This window comes from Thamnophis sirtalis, unplaced genomic scaffold (assembly GCF_051295495.1).
Source record: "Thamnophis sirtalis isolate CommonGarterSnake01/CBP01778 unplaced genomic scaffold, rThaSir2_p1.2 scaffold_12, whole genome shotgun sequence".
Lineage (NCBI taxonomy): Eukaryota > Metazoa > Chordata > Lepidosauria > Squamata > Natricidae > Thamnophis > Thamnophis sirtalis.
In genome coordinates this window covers 12,428,892-12,447,351 of record NW_028261392.1, presented here as the reverse complement: position 1 = coordinate 12,447,351, position 18,460 = coordinate 12,428,892, and the positions used below count along the sequence as shown (strand labels likewise).

Here is an 18,460-nt window from a genome sequence, read left to right as displayed (position 1 = left end):
TACTGCACTGTGCCACCACGACTCAAAAATAGGCACACAGTTAGTCCTTGACTTACGACCCACAACAGAACCCAAAATTAATGTCGTTGTTCAAGGAGATGTGTGTTCCATGCATTTTGCCCCATCTTACAACTTTTCTCACCATGGTGCTGTTGTTAAGTGAGTAACGTGGTTGTTAAGTGAATCTGGAGTCCCCGTGGACTTTTGCTTGTCCGAAGGTCACAAGAAGGGGATCACGCAACCCTGGGACTCTGCCACCGACATAAATATGAACCGATTGTCAAGCATCCCAACGCAAATGATGTGACCATGGGGATGCTACAATGGTCATAAGGGTGAAAAATGGTCATATGTCACTTTTTTCAGTGCCGTTGTGACTTCGAACGGTCACTGAATGAACTGTTGTAAGTCAAGGCCTACCTATATTAAATAGCACAGTGCTGGCTCTTTAGCTTTGAAACGGAGATGAGCACTGCCCCCTAGAGTCGGGGGCGACTAACACATATGTGCAAGAGGAGCCGAGGTGGCGCAGTGGTTAAATGCAGCACTGCAGGCTACTTCAGCTGACTGCAGTTCTGCAGTTCGGCGGCTCAAGGTTGACTCAGCCTTCCATCCTTCCGAGGTGGGTAAAATGAGGACCCGGATTGTTGGGGGCGATATGCTGACTCTCTAAACCGCTTAGAGAGGGCTGAAAGCCCTATGAAGTGGTATATAAGTCTAATTGCTATTGCTATTGCTAAGAGGAACCTTTACCTTTAAGATAAAGCCCCTTGGCATGGATGGGGCTTCAAAGCCTACTTGGTAGATCCACTTGAAATGAATTTCCCCAATTCAAGACAAAAATTCTAGGTGTAAATACTGTCTCCTCCCACATTTCAAGCACAACTTTGGTGGCTCTCTATGTCGTTAGCCCAGTTCCTCTCATGGATGAGAAAACGGAGGAAAGATACGGTGGGAAGAGCATTGGCCCTGAAGGTATAAGTGACTCTTCTCCCAACAGGAGTATAGCAGTAGAGAATTCTTCCTTTACTTTTCTGATTTATTACCTATCATTTCATAACTTGCTCAGGGTTCTTATGAGTCAACGAAAGAACAAGGAAAAGAAGTCATTGTTGCAACTTCTGGGACTTTGCCCCACATTCAATGCTGGATGATGAAGGCACCGTCCTGTTGTTAGAACACAGTGTTCCCAGGCTTCTTTAATATATACCTGTATACTAAAGAAAAAATTATTTGCATGTTGTGTTGTTCCTGTGCTATTAAGTGGCTCCAAATCAGTAATTTCTGCAAATAGGATAACCCAGCCCGTTCATTTGCATAGTCAAAGTTTGTTGAATCGAAGCTTTTTGAGAAATGAAGTAATGAAACTGATATAATTTAAGAGGCATTTGATGCCATTCATATATTCAGGTGGAGGTGGGATTTATTAAGCCATTGATTTATACCAAGGGTGGGTTTCAATTTATTTTACTACCGGTTTGCTTGTGCGCGCACACACGCTCACATGTTCACACGATGATTCTGTGCATGCACAGAAGCTTCCGGGCAGGTGGGCGGAGCCTCCCGTCACAGTCAGTACTGGTTCGCCCAATCCAGGGCGTATCGGCAGAAACCCACCTCTGATTTATACCCAGAAGCGGTGCAACACCAAACCCAAACTTTCTCCCTATCATAAGTTATGGGTGATACATTAAAATAGTGCAAACCCTTGTCATCTAACAGAATGGAAAACCTAGTGTTCCTGGGGTTATAGGCGACCCATAACCCACTTTTTGCATGACCCGACAAATGCATGCATGACAAAAGAGTGCTGACAAAACCGCGGTGCTAAAACTGTGATGTCATCAATGCAATGTCATCAACGCAGCGACAACAGAGCGCCGACAGAAGCGCGATTTAAGTTAAGGTAAGGGTTAGGGTTAGGGTTAGGTTTAGGGTTAGGTTTAGGGTTAGGTTTAGGGTTAGGGTTAGGGTTAGGGTTAGGGTTAGGGTTAGGGTTAGGGTTAGGGTTAGGGTTAGGGTTAGGGTTAGGTTTACAGTGCGCTTCTGTCGCCGCGCTGTTGTCGCCACTCTTCAGTGCTCATTCGTCGGCGCGCTTTAGAACTCGCGGTTTTGTCACCGCGGTTTAGTCGGGCGCGCTTTTGTCGTTCGCCCTTTTGTCAGTGAACCCACTTTTTGTGTATTCCAGGCCTCCTATTGAAACGCTCATAGCCATTTTGAAATAGAAAAGAGAAGAAAGCAGTACAATAATCCCTCAAATTAGCTTGTCCTCTTTGGGACTTAGTTGGCTATGGCTGATCCCAGAAACTAAGTAGGGCATTGCCTAATTAATGCTTGGATGGGGAACCACCTGCAGATTCCATGTGTTTGGGGCTAGACGGGTTGAAAATCTGCATCCTGGAAGAAGGTTGCATCACACTTTTGGGTCATGAGGAGTTTGACCTGAAGACTTTTGTGCTGGTTTAAAAGAAGTCTCAAAAGCACTGATTATATTACCTAGTTTGGGTAGTGAAAAGTCTGCAAGAAAATAATCAAAGTCAGAGATCATCAAGGACCACCCTTCCTCCAATCTTCTAATATTTAGCATAGAGACATGGCGGCTCAGTGGGTAAGACACTGAGCTTGTTAATCGAAAGGTCGGCAGTTCGGCGGTTCGAATCCCTAGCACTGCGTAACGGAGTGAGCTCCCGTTACATGTCCCAGCTTCTGCCAACCTAGCAGTTCGAAAGCATGTAAAATGCAAGTGGAAAACATAGGAACCACCTTTGGTGGGAAGGTAACAGCATTCTGTGCACCTTCGGCATTTAGTCATGCCGGCCACGTGACCACGGAGTCGTCTTCGGATAGAGCTGGTTCTCTGCTGCCAAGGAAAGAAGGGTGTCCTATTGAAACACCGAGGAAAGGTCTCCATCCTCACAGCTCATCGTGTCACAGAAAACTTCATCATTCTAGTCCAAGGTGATACTTTTTTTCCCTACATATCCCAGGCTTCCCTGTGCTATTATGGTAGACCGGAAAGAGTTGCCTTGTATTGGCTGTTGATCACAAGCAAAACCTCCGCGTTGTGGTCCTCCTAGCTGCGAAGGAAGAAGTGGCAACAATAGCAGCTGCTTCGTTTGTTATTCCCCCTCCAGAGATACTCAAGAGTCTCCAGTCCTGCGTAGACATGTCCCATATCCTGGTTTTATTTTCTCTTTATGGTCCAAATGGAATGAATGAGGGACATGACCCAGAATGCAGTTAGTCACCTGCATAGCTATAAGCGTTTTTAAGAGAGCACCCACTCTCCAAGCATAGGGCTTGAAAGATTCGCCTTTTGGGTTTCATGCGGTGCGTTGAGTTGGCTGCGCACCTTGATTAAATTTCGTTAAGACCCAAGGTCATGTTCCAAGTCTGATCCTGCTGTCTTCGGCTCTGAGAAGAAAATGGGTGTGGTGAACTTCACTTAACAGCAGCAATTAATGGGAGTTCAGTAAGTGGGCATGTTTGGTGGTGGTTTGAAGAAAATGTTAAATATTTATATTAAAAATAGCTGCCGAAATGACTAAGATCTTCACTGACTTGGAATCGAACCTGCAAATTGCGGCTTATTATAGCTTATGCTCCGGCTGCTGAGCCCCATCCTTACTGCATCTTCACCTTTACTAATCCAGAAGAGCATAGTTCAGGCAGTGCGGCCAATATTAAAGGGCTGGCATTGCATGCTCTTATGCTAGAGCGGTGAGGTGCCCCAGTGGTGAACACAACGGCTTCCCATTGGGAAGACTGAGAGTTCAATCCTAGATAGCGACAGGTGCTTCTCTCTTAGGGTGCAAAGAAAAAAATATATCTGCTGTGAACTCCGCATAGGTGTCAGGAAGGGCATCCGGTTAGTAAATACTCAGCTCCATCCAGTTGCCTCATCTATACCTTAAATAGGGACTACAAGGTCATAAAAAAGAGAGTAATTGGGTGCTCTTATGCCATGGGCATAAGAGACACAGTGGCTCAGTGGCTAAGATGCTGAACTTGTCGATTGGAAAGGTGATGGAGTGAGCTCCCGTTACTTGTCCCAACTTCTGCCAACTTAGCAGTTTGAAAGCACGTAAAAAAATGCAAGTAGAAAAATAGGAACCACTTTGGTAGGAAGGTAACTGCGTTCCGTGTGCTTTTGGCATTTAGTCATGTCAGCCACACAGTGGTGGGTTTCAAAAATTGTTCGAACCTACTCTGTGGGTGTGGCCTCCTTTGTGGGAGTGGCTTGCCACCCATGTGACCGGATGGGAGTGTCTTGCCGCCCATGTGACCGGATATGAAGATGCCGACGACACTTGTCAGAACCACCTTAAATTACCTCACACACTGCACTGGCATGCATAAGAATATGATGTAAACTTGCTTTTTTTAAAGGCATCTTTGGTTTGCGTTAAAACAACTACAACACACACAATGTTCTGATTGCACCACAAACGCAGTAGTCATCCTTACCTTTCACAGAGGCACTGAGTTTTATAAATATGAGCTTGATAGTGTAGAATAATCATATCCAAGGATCAGTGGTGGGTTTCCAAAAATTTTGGAACCTCTTCTGTAGGTGTGGCCTGCTTTCCGGGTCCATTGGTGGAACCTCTTCTAACCGGTTCGGTAGATTTGACGAACCGGTTCTACCGAATAGGTGCGAACTGGTAGGAACCCACCTCTGCAGCCACATGACCACAGAGACGTCTTCGGATAGCGCTGGCTCTTTGGCTTTGAAACAAAGATGAGCACCACCTCCTAAACTCAGGAACAACTAGCACATATGTGCAAGGGGAACTTTTACCTTTACCTTTATGCCATGGGCTACCAACCTAGTGATTCTCAGTTACTCTTGTCTTTTTTCTTAATACCAAAATGGTTTGGCATATCAGAGCAGAGGTGGGTTGCTGCCGGTTCGGCCCGGTTCAGCCGAACCAGTAGTAGTGGCGGTGGGAAGCTCCACCCACCCTCCTGGAGGCTTTTGCGCATGCAGGAACACACCTGAACTGGTAGTAAAAAAATTGGTAACCCACCTCAGAGGATATGAGTAGAGGTACATCCCCTCTAATATGGAGGACATTTGACCTGGGTTCAAACCTGGATGCATTTATGGCAGCCATCCAATGGGCAGGAACCGGAGATGAAAAGGCTAAGTGTTATGACTAATACCTTCCTTGGAAGGGGAATCATGTGACAGGGCAGACATCAATAGATTTCTTGGGAAGCGATGGATTTAATAAATGACTCAACAGAGAAACCTCCATACATATTGCTGGACTTTGACCAGCTAATAGAATTAAACATTCAAAATTAAAAATCAAGATTAAAAATTAAACGGGGCAAAATCAGTGCCAAAGTATGACCACCAATTTAAAAAAAAAAATCACCATTAATCCATTAGCAAAAAATGTCATCTTTGCAGTGAGATGGAAGGATTCTACTCCTGCCACTGTTATATTATTTTATTATTCATTCTTTTCTTCCTTTCTGACTAGAGGGCACTTACCCCAATAATAGCAAAGGAAAAAAGAGAAAAAAAAGGGAAATGGATTGTTCTGGCAGGAAAAGCCAAAAATTTACTAGGGAAAACCAATTCTGGAACATGTAACCATATGACTCACAATCCAGCATAGAATTAAGCATCGCATATTCCATGTGGTGAAAATATAAATCCTCTTTTGGATTGTGGCCACGATAATAGAGGGAAGAAGGGGAAAGGGAAGCCGAGGACCTACCCTGGCCTTAAACGTAACATAATTTTTATTAAAATTCAGTGTTAAATCTCCTCGGGGCAAAAGGTTATGCCATGTTGTACTGCAAGTGTGCTCTCAAAGCTTTCTATTGAATTGAACCAAAGATGCTTTTTCAAAAGGCAAATGGGCTTTCTTTGTTTTTTTTTCCTTTGAAAAATGTTTCGCTTTTCATCCAAGAAGCTTCTTCAGTTCTGACTGAATAGTGGGGAATGGAAGGATTTATATTCCTTGTAGTAATCTAGTTGTTGGTACTCTGAAGGTCAGTCATTAACCCTCTGATAATCGTTGAAGTCACTTGGGGGTTCATCTGTGCTAACCACTGGATGACCGCAAAGAAGTCCTTCCATTCCACACTATTCAGTCAAAATCGAAGACCTTTCTTAGATGGGAAGTTTTCTAAGAAAAAAAAAACAAGAAAATCCAGTTGCCTTTTGGAAAAGCACCTTTGGAACAACTACAACCCAGATGACTGAGAATCTCCATAGACATTTTCCTATTGAAGATAGATAGATAGATAGATAGATAGATAGATAGATAGATAGATAGATAGGTAGGTAGGTAGGTAGGTAGGTAGGTAGGTAGGTAGGTAGGTAGGTAGGTAGGTAGGTAGGTAGATAGATAGATAGATAGATAGATAGATAGATAGATAGATAGATAGATAGATAGATAGATAGATAGATAGATAGATAGATAGATAGATGGATGATATATAGATGATAGATAGATAGATAGATAGATAGATAGATAGATAGATAGATAGATAGATAGATAGATAGATAGATAGATAGATAGATGAAGGTGGGTAGGTAGGTAGGTAGGTAGGTAGGTAGGTAGGTAGGTAGGTAGGTAGGTAGGTAGGTAGATAGATAGATAGATAGATAGATAGATAGATAGATAGATAGATAGATAGATAGATAGATAGATAGATAGATAGATGGATGATATATAGATGATAGATAGATAGATAGATAGATAGATAGATAGATAGATAGATAGATAGATAGATAGATAGATAGATGAAGGTGGGTAGGTAGGTAGGTAGGTAGGTAGGTAGGTAGGTAGGTAGGTAGGTAGGTAGGTCAGTCAGTAGATGTAACAGAAATAATAGAAATAGAATAACAGAGATGGAAGGGACCTTGAAGATCTTCTAGTCCAACCCCCTGCTTAGCCAGGAAACCCTACACCCCTTCAGACAAATTGATGTCCAACATCTACTTAAAAATGTCCAGTGTTGGGGCATTCACAACTTATGGAGGCAACTTCTGTTCCACTGATCAATTGTTCTCACTGTCAGGAAATTTCGCCTTAGTTCTAGGTTGCTTCTCTCCTTGATTAGTTTCCACCCATTGCTTCTTGTTCTATTCTCAGGTGCTTTGTAGAATAGCTTGACTCCCTCTTCTTTGTGGAAGTCCCTGAGATATCAGAACACTGCTATCATGTCACCCCTAGTCCTTTTTTAGTATTAGTATAGGGCAATCATGATCTGCATCTATTTCACCTCGCCATTTCTTTGTTCTCTGACCCATCGTTTTCTAGTTCCTGATGCCTTCCCTTTCTTGAGCCTGAAAAACATAGACTTTTTTTAGCAAGGATGGGAAGGAAGGTTTAGAACAGTCCATACTCTTCCCTCGGGTGTTAAACTTAATTTTTATACAAGATCTAAACATTTATTTCATAAGCCAAAACCAGTTTAACCTTGTACATAACAAGAACCATGGTGGTACAGCGGTTCGAGTGCAGCATTGCCAGGTAACTCTGCCCACAGCCAGATGTTTGATTCTGACTGGCTCAAGGTTGACTCAGGCTTCCATCCTTCCGAAGTCGATGAAATGAGGACCACCATGTTGGAGGCCATATGTTGTCTCTGTAAACCACTTAGAGAGGGCAGTAAAGCACTGTGAAGTAGTATATAAGTCTAAGCGCTATTGCTATTAACATTAGCACCATTTTTTTTCTTCACTAAATTGTCAAAATGTCGATGTAATGAAGAGAAGACCATCTGTTCTGAAAGAAATTCAGCTGTAGCAAAGGGGGCTAGAGAACCTGACAATTTCAAAGACAAAAGTTCTCTATCCACCTATTGTAAATCTGAATTTCTCATAAACTCTAGTTTGTGTAATCTCTGAACTTCCACTTGGGTTCAGATGAACCTCTAGAGTAAGGTAACTCTGTTACAACAACCTTACAAGTTATTGCATGTCTTGTATGCGGACTCCCTCAGGAGATCTGATAAGTAAGGTTGTAGGGACAGATAAGACATGTTTCTTCATCTAATTCAGGATTTGCATTTGGGATTGCTTTCAAACAATACTTGAACAGACTCATAGATAGGTGTCTCCATAACTGTAGTAAAACTGTAGTACTAACTAGCTGTACTAACAAAAGAACAGAAAACTAAATGCATAGAGGCATAATCTATATGAATGTAACTTCCTGGAGAACCACCACCAAGAAGGGCCGTTCTTATCCAAGTTGGTGAGCTTTTTCACTGGTCCTTGTTGGAAAAGAGGAACTGGAGGAAGAATTGCCTTCATCTGAACTAGTAATAAAGCTTTTCATGCAGGACCAGTATAAATCTATCTTTTTATTTTATTTTTATTATATTATATATGGACATACAGTACATATATGGCTGTACGTACATACTTACATACATACATACATACATATATATGCATCAGGGGTGGGTTCTTGTCAGTTCTAACCTCTTCTATAGAGGAGGTTCCACAAATCTACAGTGCCGTTTAGAACCGGTTCCAGCTCCCTCCCCCCGCCCATCCGCACATCATCAAGATGAAGAGCGAGAGGAGGAATTCTGGGAGTTGAAGTCCACAAGTCTTAAAGCTGTCAAGTTTGAACACTGCTGGCAGATTTTTTCTAAAGGGTGAGGGGTGCAAGGGTCTTGTAACTTGACAGCTTTAAGACTTGCACACTTCAATGCCAGAGTTCCTGAGCCAACATGACTGGAGCAGGAATTCTGGGAGTTGAAGTCCACAAGCCTTAAAGCTATCAAGTTTGGACAACCCTGGGGGTGTTTTTTCTAAAGGGTTAAGGGCGCAAGGGTCTTGTAACTTGACAACTTTAAGACTTACGTGTTTCAAACGCCAGAGTTTCTGAGCCAACATTTTAGTTGCTAAGCAAGAGCGTTGTTAAGTGAGTTTCACCACATTTTACAAGTTGGCCACGCCCACTCAGTCACATAACTGCCAAGCCACTCCAACTCAGTCACATGGCCTGCAAGCCACTCCTATCAGGTCACATGGCCAGCAAGCCACTCCCACAAAGCAGGTCACACCTACAGAAGAGGTTCTAAAAAAATTTGAAACCTACCACTGGTATGTATGTATGTTTCCAGCATAACTCTGAAGCGCCACAAGCAATTTCAACCAACCTTGGTGCACAGATGACTTACCCTCTGGAAACAAATACTGAGGGGGCGAGATAAGGTACCCCTGGTGTGTGTGTGTGTGTGTGTGTTCCAGCATAACTCTGGAATGCCTGGCCCATTAAGGAGAGTTGAGTGTGGCATCCTAGAGCGGCAATCGTTTCTGATGTCAGTTCCTTCACAGCTTCCTCTGGAAAGCCAGCTGTGACATTCGCCCTCCAGTGGACCAGTGGGAAAGCGACTGGTGGATTTGGGGCAAAGTGCCAGAATTGTAGACAGGGCGGGAAAGAGGAGTGCATGGGAGGGAGAAGGGAGAGGGCAGGGATGATGGGCATGGGAGTAGGGGGAAGAAAAGCCCCTCTCAATGGCTCCCTGTCAGACAAATGCTTTGACATCTATAAATACACACACACACACACACACACACACACACAAAACATAGGGACAAATGGACAGGAAGAGACTTGTTAAGAACTCAGTTTTTACTGGTTCTTTCCCATTAAGCATATGATTTGTTACATATATACTGGTGAACAGGTAGCACCATCCGATTAAACTTGTGGGGCTCCCTAGCTAAGCAGGGACAAGACTGGTGAGACTTGGTTGGAGAATAGAATAGAATAGAATTATTTTCTGGCTAAGTGTGATTGGACCCACAAGGAATTTGTCTTCAGTGCATAAACTCTCAGTGTACATAAAAACTATAAGTGATAAATCATGATCATAGTCATCACAAAAATACGTTCATCATAAATCATAAGATACAACACCTAGTGGTAGTCATGGGATACTAAATAAGCAATCAGCATAAATCACACCAGGAAACAGAATAAAACAATATAAATCGTAAAGTTACAAGCAACCAAGTTATAGTCATAGGTAGGGAAGGAGATTGGTAATAGGAAAGATAAGAAGAACAATAGTAATACAGTCTTAGTAAATAGTTTGACAGTCTTGTGGGAATTAGCTGTTTAGCAGAGTGGTGGCATGAAGGAAAAAAACTGTCCTTGTGCCTAGTTGTTCTGGTGTGCATCGTTTTGAGGGTAGCATTTTAGCATTTTTTTAGCATTTTATTAAGATTTATAGGCCGCCCTTTTCCCTGAGGGGACTCAGGGCGGCTTACAATCACAAGGGAGGGGGGTGCAGTATCAAAAGACAAAACAAAATGTGAACAAAGGAAAAATAATAAAACACAACTTTCGTTCAGCAATCAACACTCGGGCGGGTAAATTGGAAACCTATCCCCAGGCCTGCTGGGAGAGCCAGATCTTGAGGGCTGCGCGGAAGGTCTGGATGGTGGTGAGGGTACGGATCTCGACGGGGAGATCGTTCCACAGGGTCGGAGCTGCAACAGAAAAGGCCCTCCTCCGTGTAGTCGCCAGTCGACATTGACTGGCGGATGGAATTCGGAGGAGGCCCAGTCTGTGCGATCTAATTGGTCGAAGGGAGGTAATCGGCAGAAGGCGGTCTCTCAAGTACCCAGATCCACTACCATGGAGTGCTTTAAAGGTGGTCATCAGTACCCTGAAGCGCACCCGGAGACCGACAGGTAGCCAGTGCAGCTCGCGGAGGACGGGTGTAACGTGGGCGAACCGTGGTGCGCCCACTATCACTCGCACGGCTGCATTCTGGACTAACTGCAGTCGCCGGATGCACTTCAAGGGCAACCCCATGTAGAGCCCATTGCAGTATTCCAGCCTAGAGATCACAAGGGCTCGAGTGACTGTTGCGAGAGCCTCCCGGTTTAGGTAGGGCCGCAACTGGTGGACCAGGCGAACCTGGGCAAATGCCCCCCTGGTCACAGCTGACAACTGGTGGTCAAAAGTCAGCTGTGGGTCCACAGGAGTTGAAACAATTTATGTCCAGGGTGTGAGGGGTCTGTAAATATTTTCACAGCCCTCTTTTTGACTTGTGCAGTCTACAGGTCCTCAATGGAAGGCATGTTGGTAGCAATTGTTTTTTCTGCAGTTCTAGTTATCCATTGAAGTCTCTGTGTGTCTTGTTTGGTTGCAGAGCCAAACCAGACAGTCATAGAGATGTAGATGACAGACTCAATCATTCCTCTGTAGAACTGTATCAGCAGCTCCTTGGGCAGTCTGAGCTTTCTGAATTGGCGCAAAAAGAACATTCTTTGTTGTGCTTTTGTGATGACATTTTTGATATTAGGTGTCCATTTTAAGTCTTCAGATTTTATAGAACCCAGAAACCTGAAGGCCTCCACTGTTAATACTGTGTCAACAGTATGAGACCTCCAGGAAAGTCAAAAACCATCCCAGAAAGCCACCACAATATTATTGATATGAAATCTGTATTGACGTGGTCAAAGAATCACCAAGAGATGAATTCAATTGAAGGAAATTTAATTCTCCTCCCGTTAATTTCAGTCCCTGCTATGCAGTGACTAAGCTGTTTAGTTTTCTGATTTAAGAACAGATGGATGAGCATCAGATTAAATAATCTATACTGAAGATATTGGATCAGTTTAGTCTAAACACTTGAGCTGCTGATACCTTCGTGTTTATACTTCCCTCTTGATTTGCATTGCTCCTTCCTTAGGTTGCCTCTAAAGATCCTACAAGGACCTTCCCCCAAGTCATATGACATCCTGATTCATTTGGGTGGCATAGCTGGCCAGCTGTTTGTGGTGAGGGTATGTCACAATACATGTCAAAAAGAGCTCGCCATCTGTCATGGAGTTTCGGCCTGTTCTCCTTCCAGCTGCCAAATCCCTGCACCCTGGGCCGTGGACCTCCAGATACAAATTAAAATATTCCAAGCATCTGTCCGTATTTGGCTATTGGGAAGGATAAAGTCTCCACGGCAGGGCTGCAGCCCACACTATTGCTACTATTCATGTATTGTGGTCATTTCAATCCCGGATCTCACCACTCAAACTGGTGTTCTCAGGAGCAACTGTTTTATTTCCCTCTCGGACAGTTGTGCAATGCTAATGATAGAAATCCCAGTCTGTCTCTTGCTTATTATTCTTGAGGTTTTGAGGAAATCTGGATGATTCAATTATTGTCAGACCAGCTTTCGTTGGCATTCAAGCAGGAATCACGAGAAAGGGGGAAAGAGGGTGTACTCAGAAGAAGAGCAGAGGGCAGCTCTGGGAATACTTCAAGACATAAATTTTTCTGAGGATATGGGAATTTTGCCCTCCCTGTCTTACCCAACCCAAAAACCCAACATGCTATTGCCTGGCAAATCTCACCCAGTCAACAGTCTCAGTGGTCAAAGGTGCTGGGATTAGCCAATTAACAGTTGAGTTTCCATTGATGGATCTCTTGCAGTTCTTTTCCAACATTGAATGGTACTACGTAGCAATAGCACTTAAACTTACGTGCTCTACAGCCTTCTCTTTAGTAGTTTTCAGTGTCAACATATTTTCCCCAACAATCTGGGTCCCCGTTTTACCCACCTCGGGAGGATGGAAGGCTGAGTCAACCTTGAGCCTGGTGAGATTTGAACTGACAAATTGCAAGCAGCCGGCAGTCAGCAGAAGTAACCTGCAGTACTGCACTCTAACCACTGTGCCACTGTGCTTCCTGCACCATCACATAGGTGGAATCTATGCTAGATCTCTCTTGGAGCCAGTTCATGATTGCAACTGATTTTGACCTCAACAGCAGAGTCATAGCAACATAAATCCAATTTTGGAAGGTTGTTGAACTATAACCCCCCAAGTGGTGTGTCTGTCTGTCTGTCTGTCTGTCTGTCTGTCTGTCTGTCTCTCTCTCTCTCTCTCTCTCTGTGTGTGTGTGTGTGTGTGTGTGTGTGTGTGTGTGTGTGTAATGGTTCATCAGTTAAAGACACGGAGCTTGTCAGGTAGAATGGGTGATGTCCCGTTATTTGTCCCAGCTCCTGCCAACCTAGCAGTTTTAAAGCATGCAAACGCAAATAGATAAATAGGTACCACTTTGGTAGGAAGGTAACAGTATTCCATGAGCCTTTGGAGCATAGCCATGCTGGCCACATGACCATGGAAAATGTCTTCAGACAACACTGGCTCACTCAGCCAACAAACACAGTTGAGCACTGCCCCCTTCAGTAAGACACAACTGGGGAGGGAAACCTTTATCTCTCCGCTGGGACAAGATGAGGCTGGAGCCCAACAATTATGTTTTTTAGGAGCTTGGGAGTGCTGTTTTAGCATGCTATGAGTTGGGGGAGAGTTGAATGTTGGTTTTTATTGTTTTTATGTTCTTATTGAGCCACGGTGGCGCAGTGGTTAGAGTGCAGTACTGCAAGCTACTTCTGCTGACTGCTGGCTGCCTGCAATTTAGCAGTTCAAATCTCACCAGGCTCAAGGTTGACTCAGCCTTCCATTCTTCCAAGGTGGGTCAAATGAGGACCCAGATTGTTGGGGGCAAGAGGCTGACTCTGTGAACTGCTAGGAGAGGGCTATAAAGCACTGTAAAGCGGTATATGTCTAAGTGCTGTTGCTATCACTGCTGCTGTGATCCAGCTCATTAGATTCCTGGACATATAAGTCTCTTAAATAACCAAACTCTATGCAAACTTGATTGATTGATTGATTGATTATATTTATATGCTGCCCTTTCCCTGAAGGGGACTCAGGGCGGCTCACAATTCAATCAGGGAAGGGGGTACAGACAGGGGGATAAAAAAGACGAGACATAACAATACAAAATTTAAAAAACACACAACAACCATACCATTCGAGAAGGGGGGCAAAAACTCTTTAGCCCCAGGCCTGTCGGAACAGCCAGGTTTTAAGGGCTTTGCGGAAGGCCTGGAGGGTGGTGAGGGTTCGAATCTCCATGGGGAGTTCGTTCCAGAGGGTCGGAGCAGCCACAGAGAAGGCTCTCCTCCGGGTAGTCGCCAGTTGGCATTGGCCGGCGGATGGAATTCGGAGGAGGCCTAATCTGTGGGATCTGATCGGTCTATTGGAGGTAATTGGCAGCAGGCGGTCTCTCAAGTACCCAGGTCCAATACCATGAAGGGCTTGCCTTTCTCTGATCATTCTGGGTTTTTCAGGATATCACCTACCGCCCTCTCTGAGTCCAATAATAACATCCCTCTTTCTCTTTCTGTCTTTTGCTTCCTTCCCCTAGGGGAGAAACCGTACAAATGTACCTGGGAAGGCTGCACGTGGAAATTTGCTCGCTCAGATGAACTAACGAGGCACTACCGCAAACACACAGGAGTGAAGCCGTTCAAGTGCGCGGACTGTGACCGAAGCTTTTCCCGCTCAGATCATTTGGCACTGCATCGCCGAAGGCACATGTTGGTCTGAAAAAAAAAATGCTACCTTGTCTATACATATATATAAATATATATATATGTATGTGAATATATATATATTCATATATATATATATATACCTAGGAAATTTCAAGAGCTGGTCTCTTTTAACTACAGTGCATTCAGCAGGACTGGATCCTGTTTTGATGGTGTTAGCACAAAAGGGGCATTTGGTGTTGTCCCACATTCACAAAGAAGCAGGAATGAGAATGCTACAATCTTCCCTTCCACCTTAAGCAGGCTGTCCAGCACAGACCCAGGGGCGTTATCTTTTGCTGAGGATAAACGCCAGAATGCATCGAGATTGGGCATTATTTTCTAACCCGCGCCGTTTTCAAAAAAAAAAAAAAGTATTTATGGCTTGTATTTTATTTTTTTTCCTCAACCATCCCAACTTTTTTTCTCCTGAAGAATTTCTGCTATTTTCGAAGACTGGATGTCATAAACTGTAGAAAAAGAACAAGTCCTCCAGAGCTTTCTCTTCGTTTGCTGCTGCTGCTTCTTTTTTTTTTTTTCATTTGGTTGTTGTTGTTGTCGTTGTTGTTGTTGTTGTTCATGATTCATTCCCCCCCCCCCCTGTTAAAACACTGCAGAATATCATCCTGCCCAACAATTTCCTAAGCCAGCTGAACAGACTGGAAAGAGGAGGGATTTTTTGAAAGAAAAAAAAAATGAAGCTCCTTGAAGTGAAAAAAAAAAAAGATTTCTCAGCACACTTATGCAATAAAGATGGTGGTATTTGTACATATTTACCTCTTTCTTGTTATGCTGGACTTTAGAGGCCATTAATCCTTCTAAAACTTCCTAAATCTGTTTTTTTCTTCTTTTCTGTTTTTGCTGGAATCTGTAAAACAGGCATCCGTAATATCTCAGTATGATTTTCCCCGTTTTATAGCCATTTGCTTACTCTGTAATAGAAAGAGTTCATTAAAACCAGACTTGGACACATAATAGAAACCGAAATTGGTCCCACCCTTTCTAAACCAATGTATCAGTCCTCTGCATATTTCCCTGAAAGTAACAGATGTTCAACCAGCCATCTCTTATTCTTGGATTGCTCAATAAGCTGATTCACAACTGCACAGGAGAACTAACTCCATTGATTAGCCCTGTCCATGCATTGCCATAATAAACCTTCTGTTCTATGGGAGTGGATCCTTGATCGGAATGGGATGGCTCCCTGTGATCAACTCTCTGTGGGACAACTCATCACAGCCAACTCACCCTGGGACAACATGTTGTGGGACAATTCAACAATTCAATTATTTAAAACAATTTTAAAAAAACATGTCAGTGTTTGTCCTTCACTTTTCATCTCGTCCCTCCTTCAGTATCCTTTCTTTAATAATTCTATTCCACCCTATAGACAAAATTAGTGTAACTTTTGTCCCACAGCGAATTGGCCACAGCAAGTTGTCCTAGACCGTCCTTGATGGTTCACTCTCACATGATCATCCATTAATTGATGTTATAATTTGTGTAGGCTCTGTGTGTGTGTCCCTCTCTCTCTCTCGCTCTCTGTGTGAATTCTCCTACTGAGTTGACCCCTGTGGTAGAATTGTGCTTAGGATTGTAGCATCTAAGTTTTGAAGTGAACATCCTCTGTGACCAAAAGGGAATTTAATGCATCAGAATAAAGGAGAGCATTGAAATGGAATTTCAAGAGCTCTCAAAGCACTTCCCGTTCCTAAAATGAAGGTCTGGCAAGAATAATTTTAAACGAACTCCATGGAGTGACGATATGGGGCCAGTGAGACTTAGTCATCGTTAATTTGGGTTGGGCTGGGCATAGGCCCAGGTGGTTAGACAAAGAACCACGGCCAGGCATTCCTGAAATAGGTAGTGGGTGATGGGGCCCATGGCTCCCTGTTCATGCCAGGGAGCCATTTTTAGAGATGGCATAAACTGATTCCAAAGGATTTTAGAAGGAAGTGAACAAGTGGGCGTCCTTCTCCTGAAATTCCCCTAAGAAATGCCAACCACTGCACCTGTTTTGGTCATCCAGACTAGAAACGGCTGCTTCTTGTCTCTAGATGCAACAGACGAGGCAGACTGACGTAAATGAGCAAGCATCTTGTGGGCCACTGTGTCTAAGTAACTAAATGTGAACCGACAGCTCTGGTTTTTCAGTCTTAATTAAGATGGTTGAGATTCAAGTGGTAGCCATCTGTTCATATAACTGGGCCTTTGGAAATAGTGTGGAAGCAGAGGTGGGATTCAGCCGGTTCAGACCGGTTCAGGCAAACCGGTTTTTAAAATTCTGCCCAGTTTGGTGAACCAGCTAATCTCACCATTGGCTGGCTCTGCCCTGTCCATTTTTCAGGCTATTTTTGGCCCATTGTTTGGGCCAAAAATGCCCCCAAAACAGGCAAAAAAATGGCCCAAAAACAGTTGAAAAGTTTTTCAGTTTCACCTGAAAAACAGGTGAAAAATAGTCCCAAAACAGGTGAAAAATGGCCCAAAAAACAGGCAGGGCTGGAGCTAGCCAGTGGTGGGATTAGTCTGAATTGGTCAGAATTGCTGAATCCCACCTCTGCCTTTGAGGCGAGTGTCTGGGAGGTGGGGCTGGGTGTGATGAGTGATGTTAAGTTGGCCACACCCACCTGGTCACATGACCACCCCGCCACATCTAGCCAGCCAGAGAACTGGTTGTTAAATTATTTAAATCCCACCACTGTGTGGAAGGAATGGGTGGCCAACTCATACATACACCCACCACAGCTCAAATACATACATGCATATCTACAACAACAACCCATAGTTCTTTCATCTGAACTGCTCACACAGCCATGGAGATCAGGGCTCTCCAACCTTGGCAACTTTAAGACTTGTGGGCCTCAACTCCCAGAATCCCCCAACTGGTATGGCCAGCTGCAGAATTCTGGAAGTTGAAGCCCACAAGACTTAAAATTACCAAAATGGGAGAACTCTGATGTAAATTATCTTGGGTATACAAATTATCAGCGTCAGGGTAGGTAGCTTAAGTTCTCTGTTCCCATCGAACTGGTTCTAATTCCTTGTTGGTAGAAGGCATCGCTGTCCTGAGCTAGGAGAGTTTGCTATTTAGGGCACTTGAGAGCATGATGAGGTTAGAGAAAATTAATAATGCATTATGAAATGCTATACGGAGACTTGAACCTCCTTGTCAAAAACAGAAGGAAATAGTAAACCAATACAGGTAGTCCTCGACTTATAACAGTTCATTTAGTGACCGTTTGAAGTTATAACGGCACTGGGGGAAAAAGAGACTTATGACCATTTTTCACACTTACAACCATTGCTGCATCCCCATGGTCACATGATCAAAATTCAGACGCTTGGCCACTGACTCATATTTATGTCGGTTGCAGGGCCTTGGGGTCATGTGATCAGCTGCTGTGACCTTCTGGCCAGCAAAGCCAGTGGGGGGGGAAGCCAGATTCACTTAATAACCGTGTTGCTAACAGGAGTGATTCACTTAATAACTGCGACAAGGAGGTTCGTAAAACGGGGCAAAACTCACTTAACCAATGTTTTACTTAGCAACAGAAACGCTGGTCTCCATTGTGGTCATAAGTCCAGGACTACCTCTACTGCATCTTTTATGGCAGTATATTTGTGGATTTATTTGGAATCATGTATCCTCTTGAGCATCTAACATATGTAAGCTATTCAGCCGGTCAGGGATTCGTCATTTATCAAACATAGAGCAGAATCGAAAGCATCTTGTGCCAGTAGCGTTGAGAGTCTCAGTTGTACACTTTTAATATAACTGTGTAGCCAGTAGAAGCCATTCCAGAAACAGTCCATTCAGACTGCAGAGATCTTGGAGCAGCTTTCTATCCACACCAGTGGGCAGGTTTCAGGTGAATTTGAGAGTTTTCAAGTTCTGCTCATTCTATTGCTTAGCTTTCTCTTAAATTCAAGGGCTCTTCTAGCTGGTTCATTCCCAAGTCCGTGACCCAACAAAACCGCGGCGCTGAAACCGCGATGTCAAAAGCGCGCCGACAACAGCACGCCGACAACAGCGCGCCGACAGAAGCATGATTTAAGTTAAGGTAAGGTTTAGGGTTAGGTT

At 43.8% G+C, this 18,460-nt stretch overlaps 1 protein-coding gene across 1 annotated transcript in view; it reads left to right on the top strand.

Annotated features, from left to right (window-relative positions):
• The window catches only part of KLF12 (KLF transcription factor 12), a 258,249-nt gene extending 241,452 nt beyond the window's left edge, over nt 1–16,797 (top strand). The window contains exon 6 of the mRNA XM_087726921.1: nt 14,214–16,797. Coding sequence (XP_087583047.1) covers nt 14,214–14,395 — 182 coding nt within the window. The 3' untranslated portion in view covers nt 14,396–16,797. The remainder of the gene's footprint in view (nt 1–14,213) is intronic.
• The last annotated feature ends 1,663 nt before the right edge of the window (nt 16,798–18,460 follow it).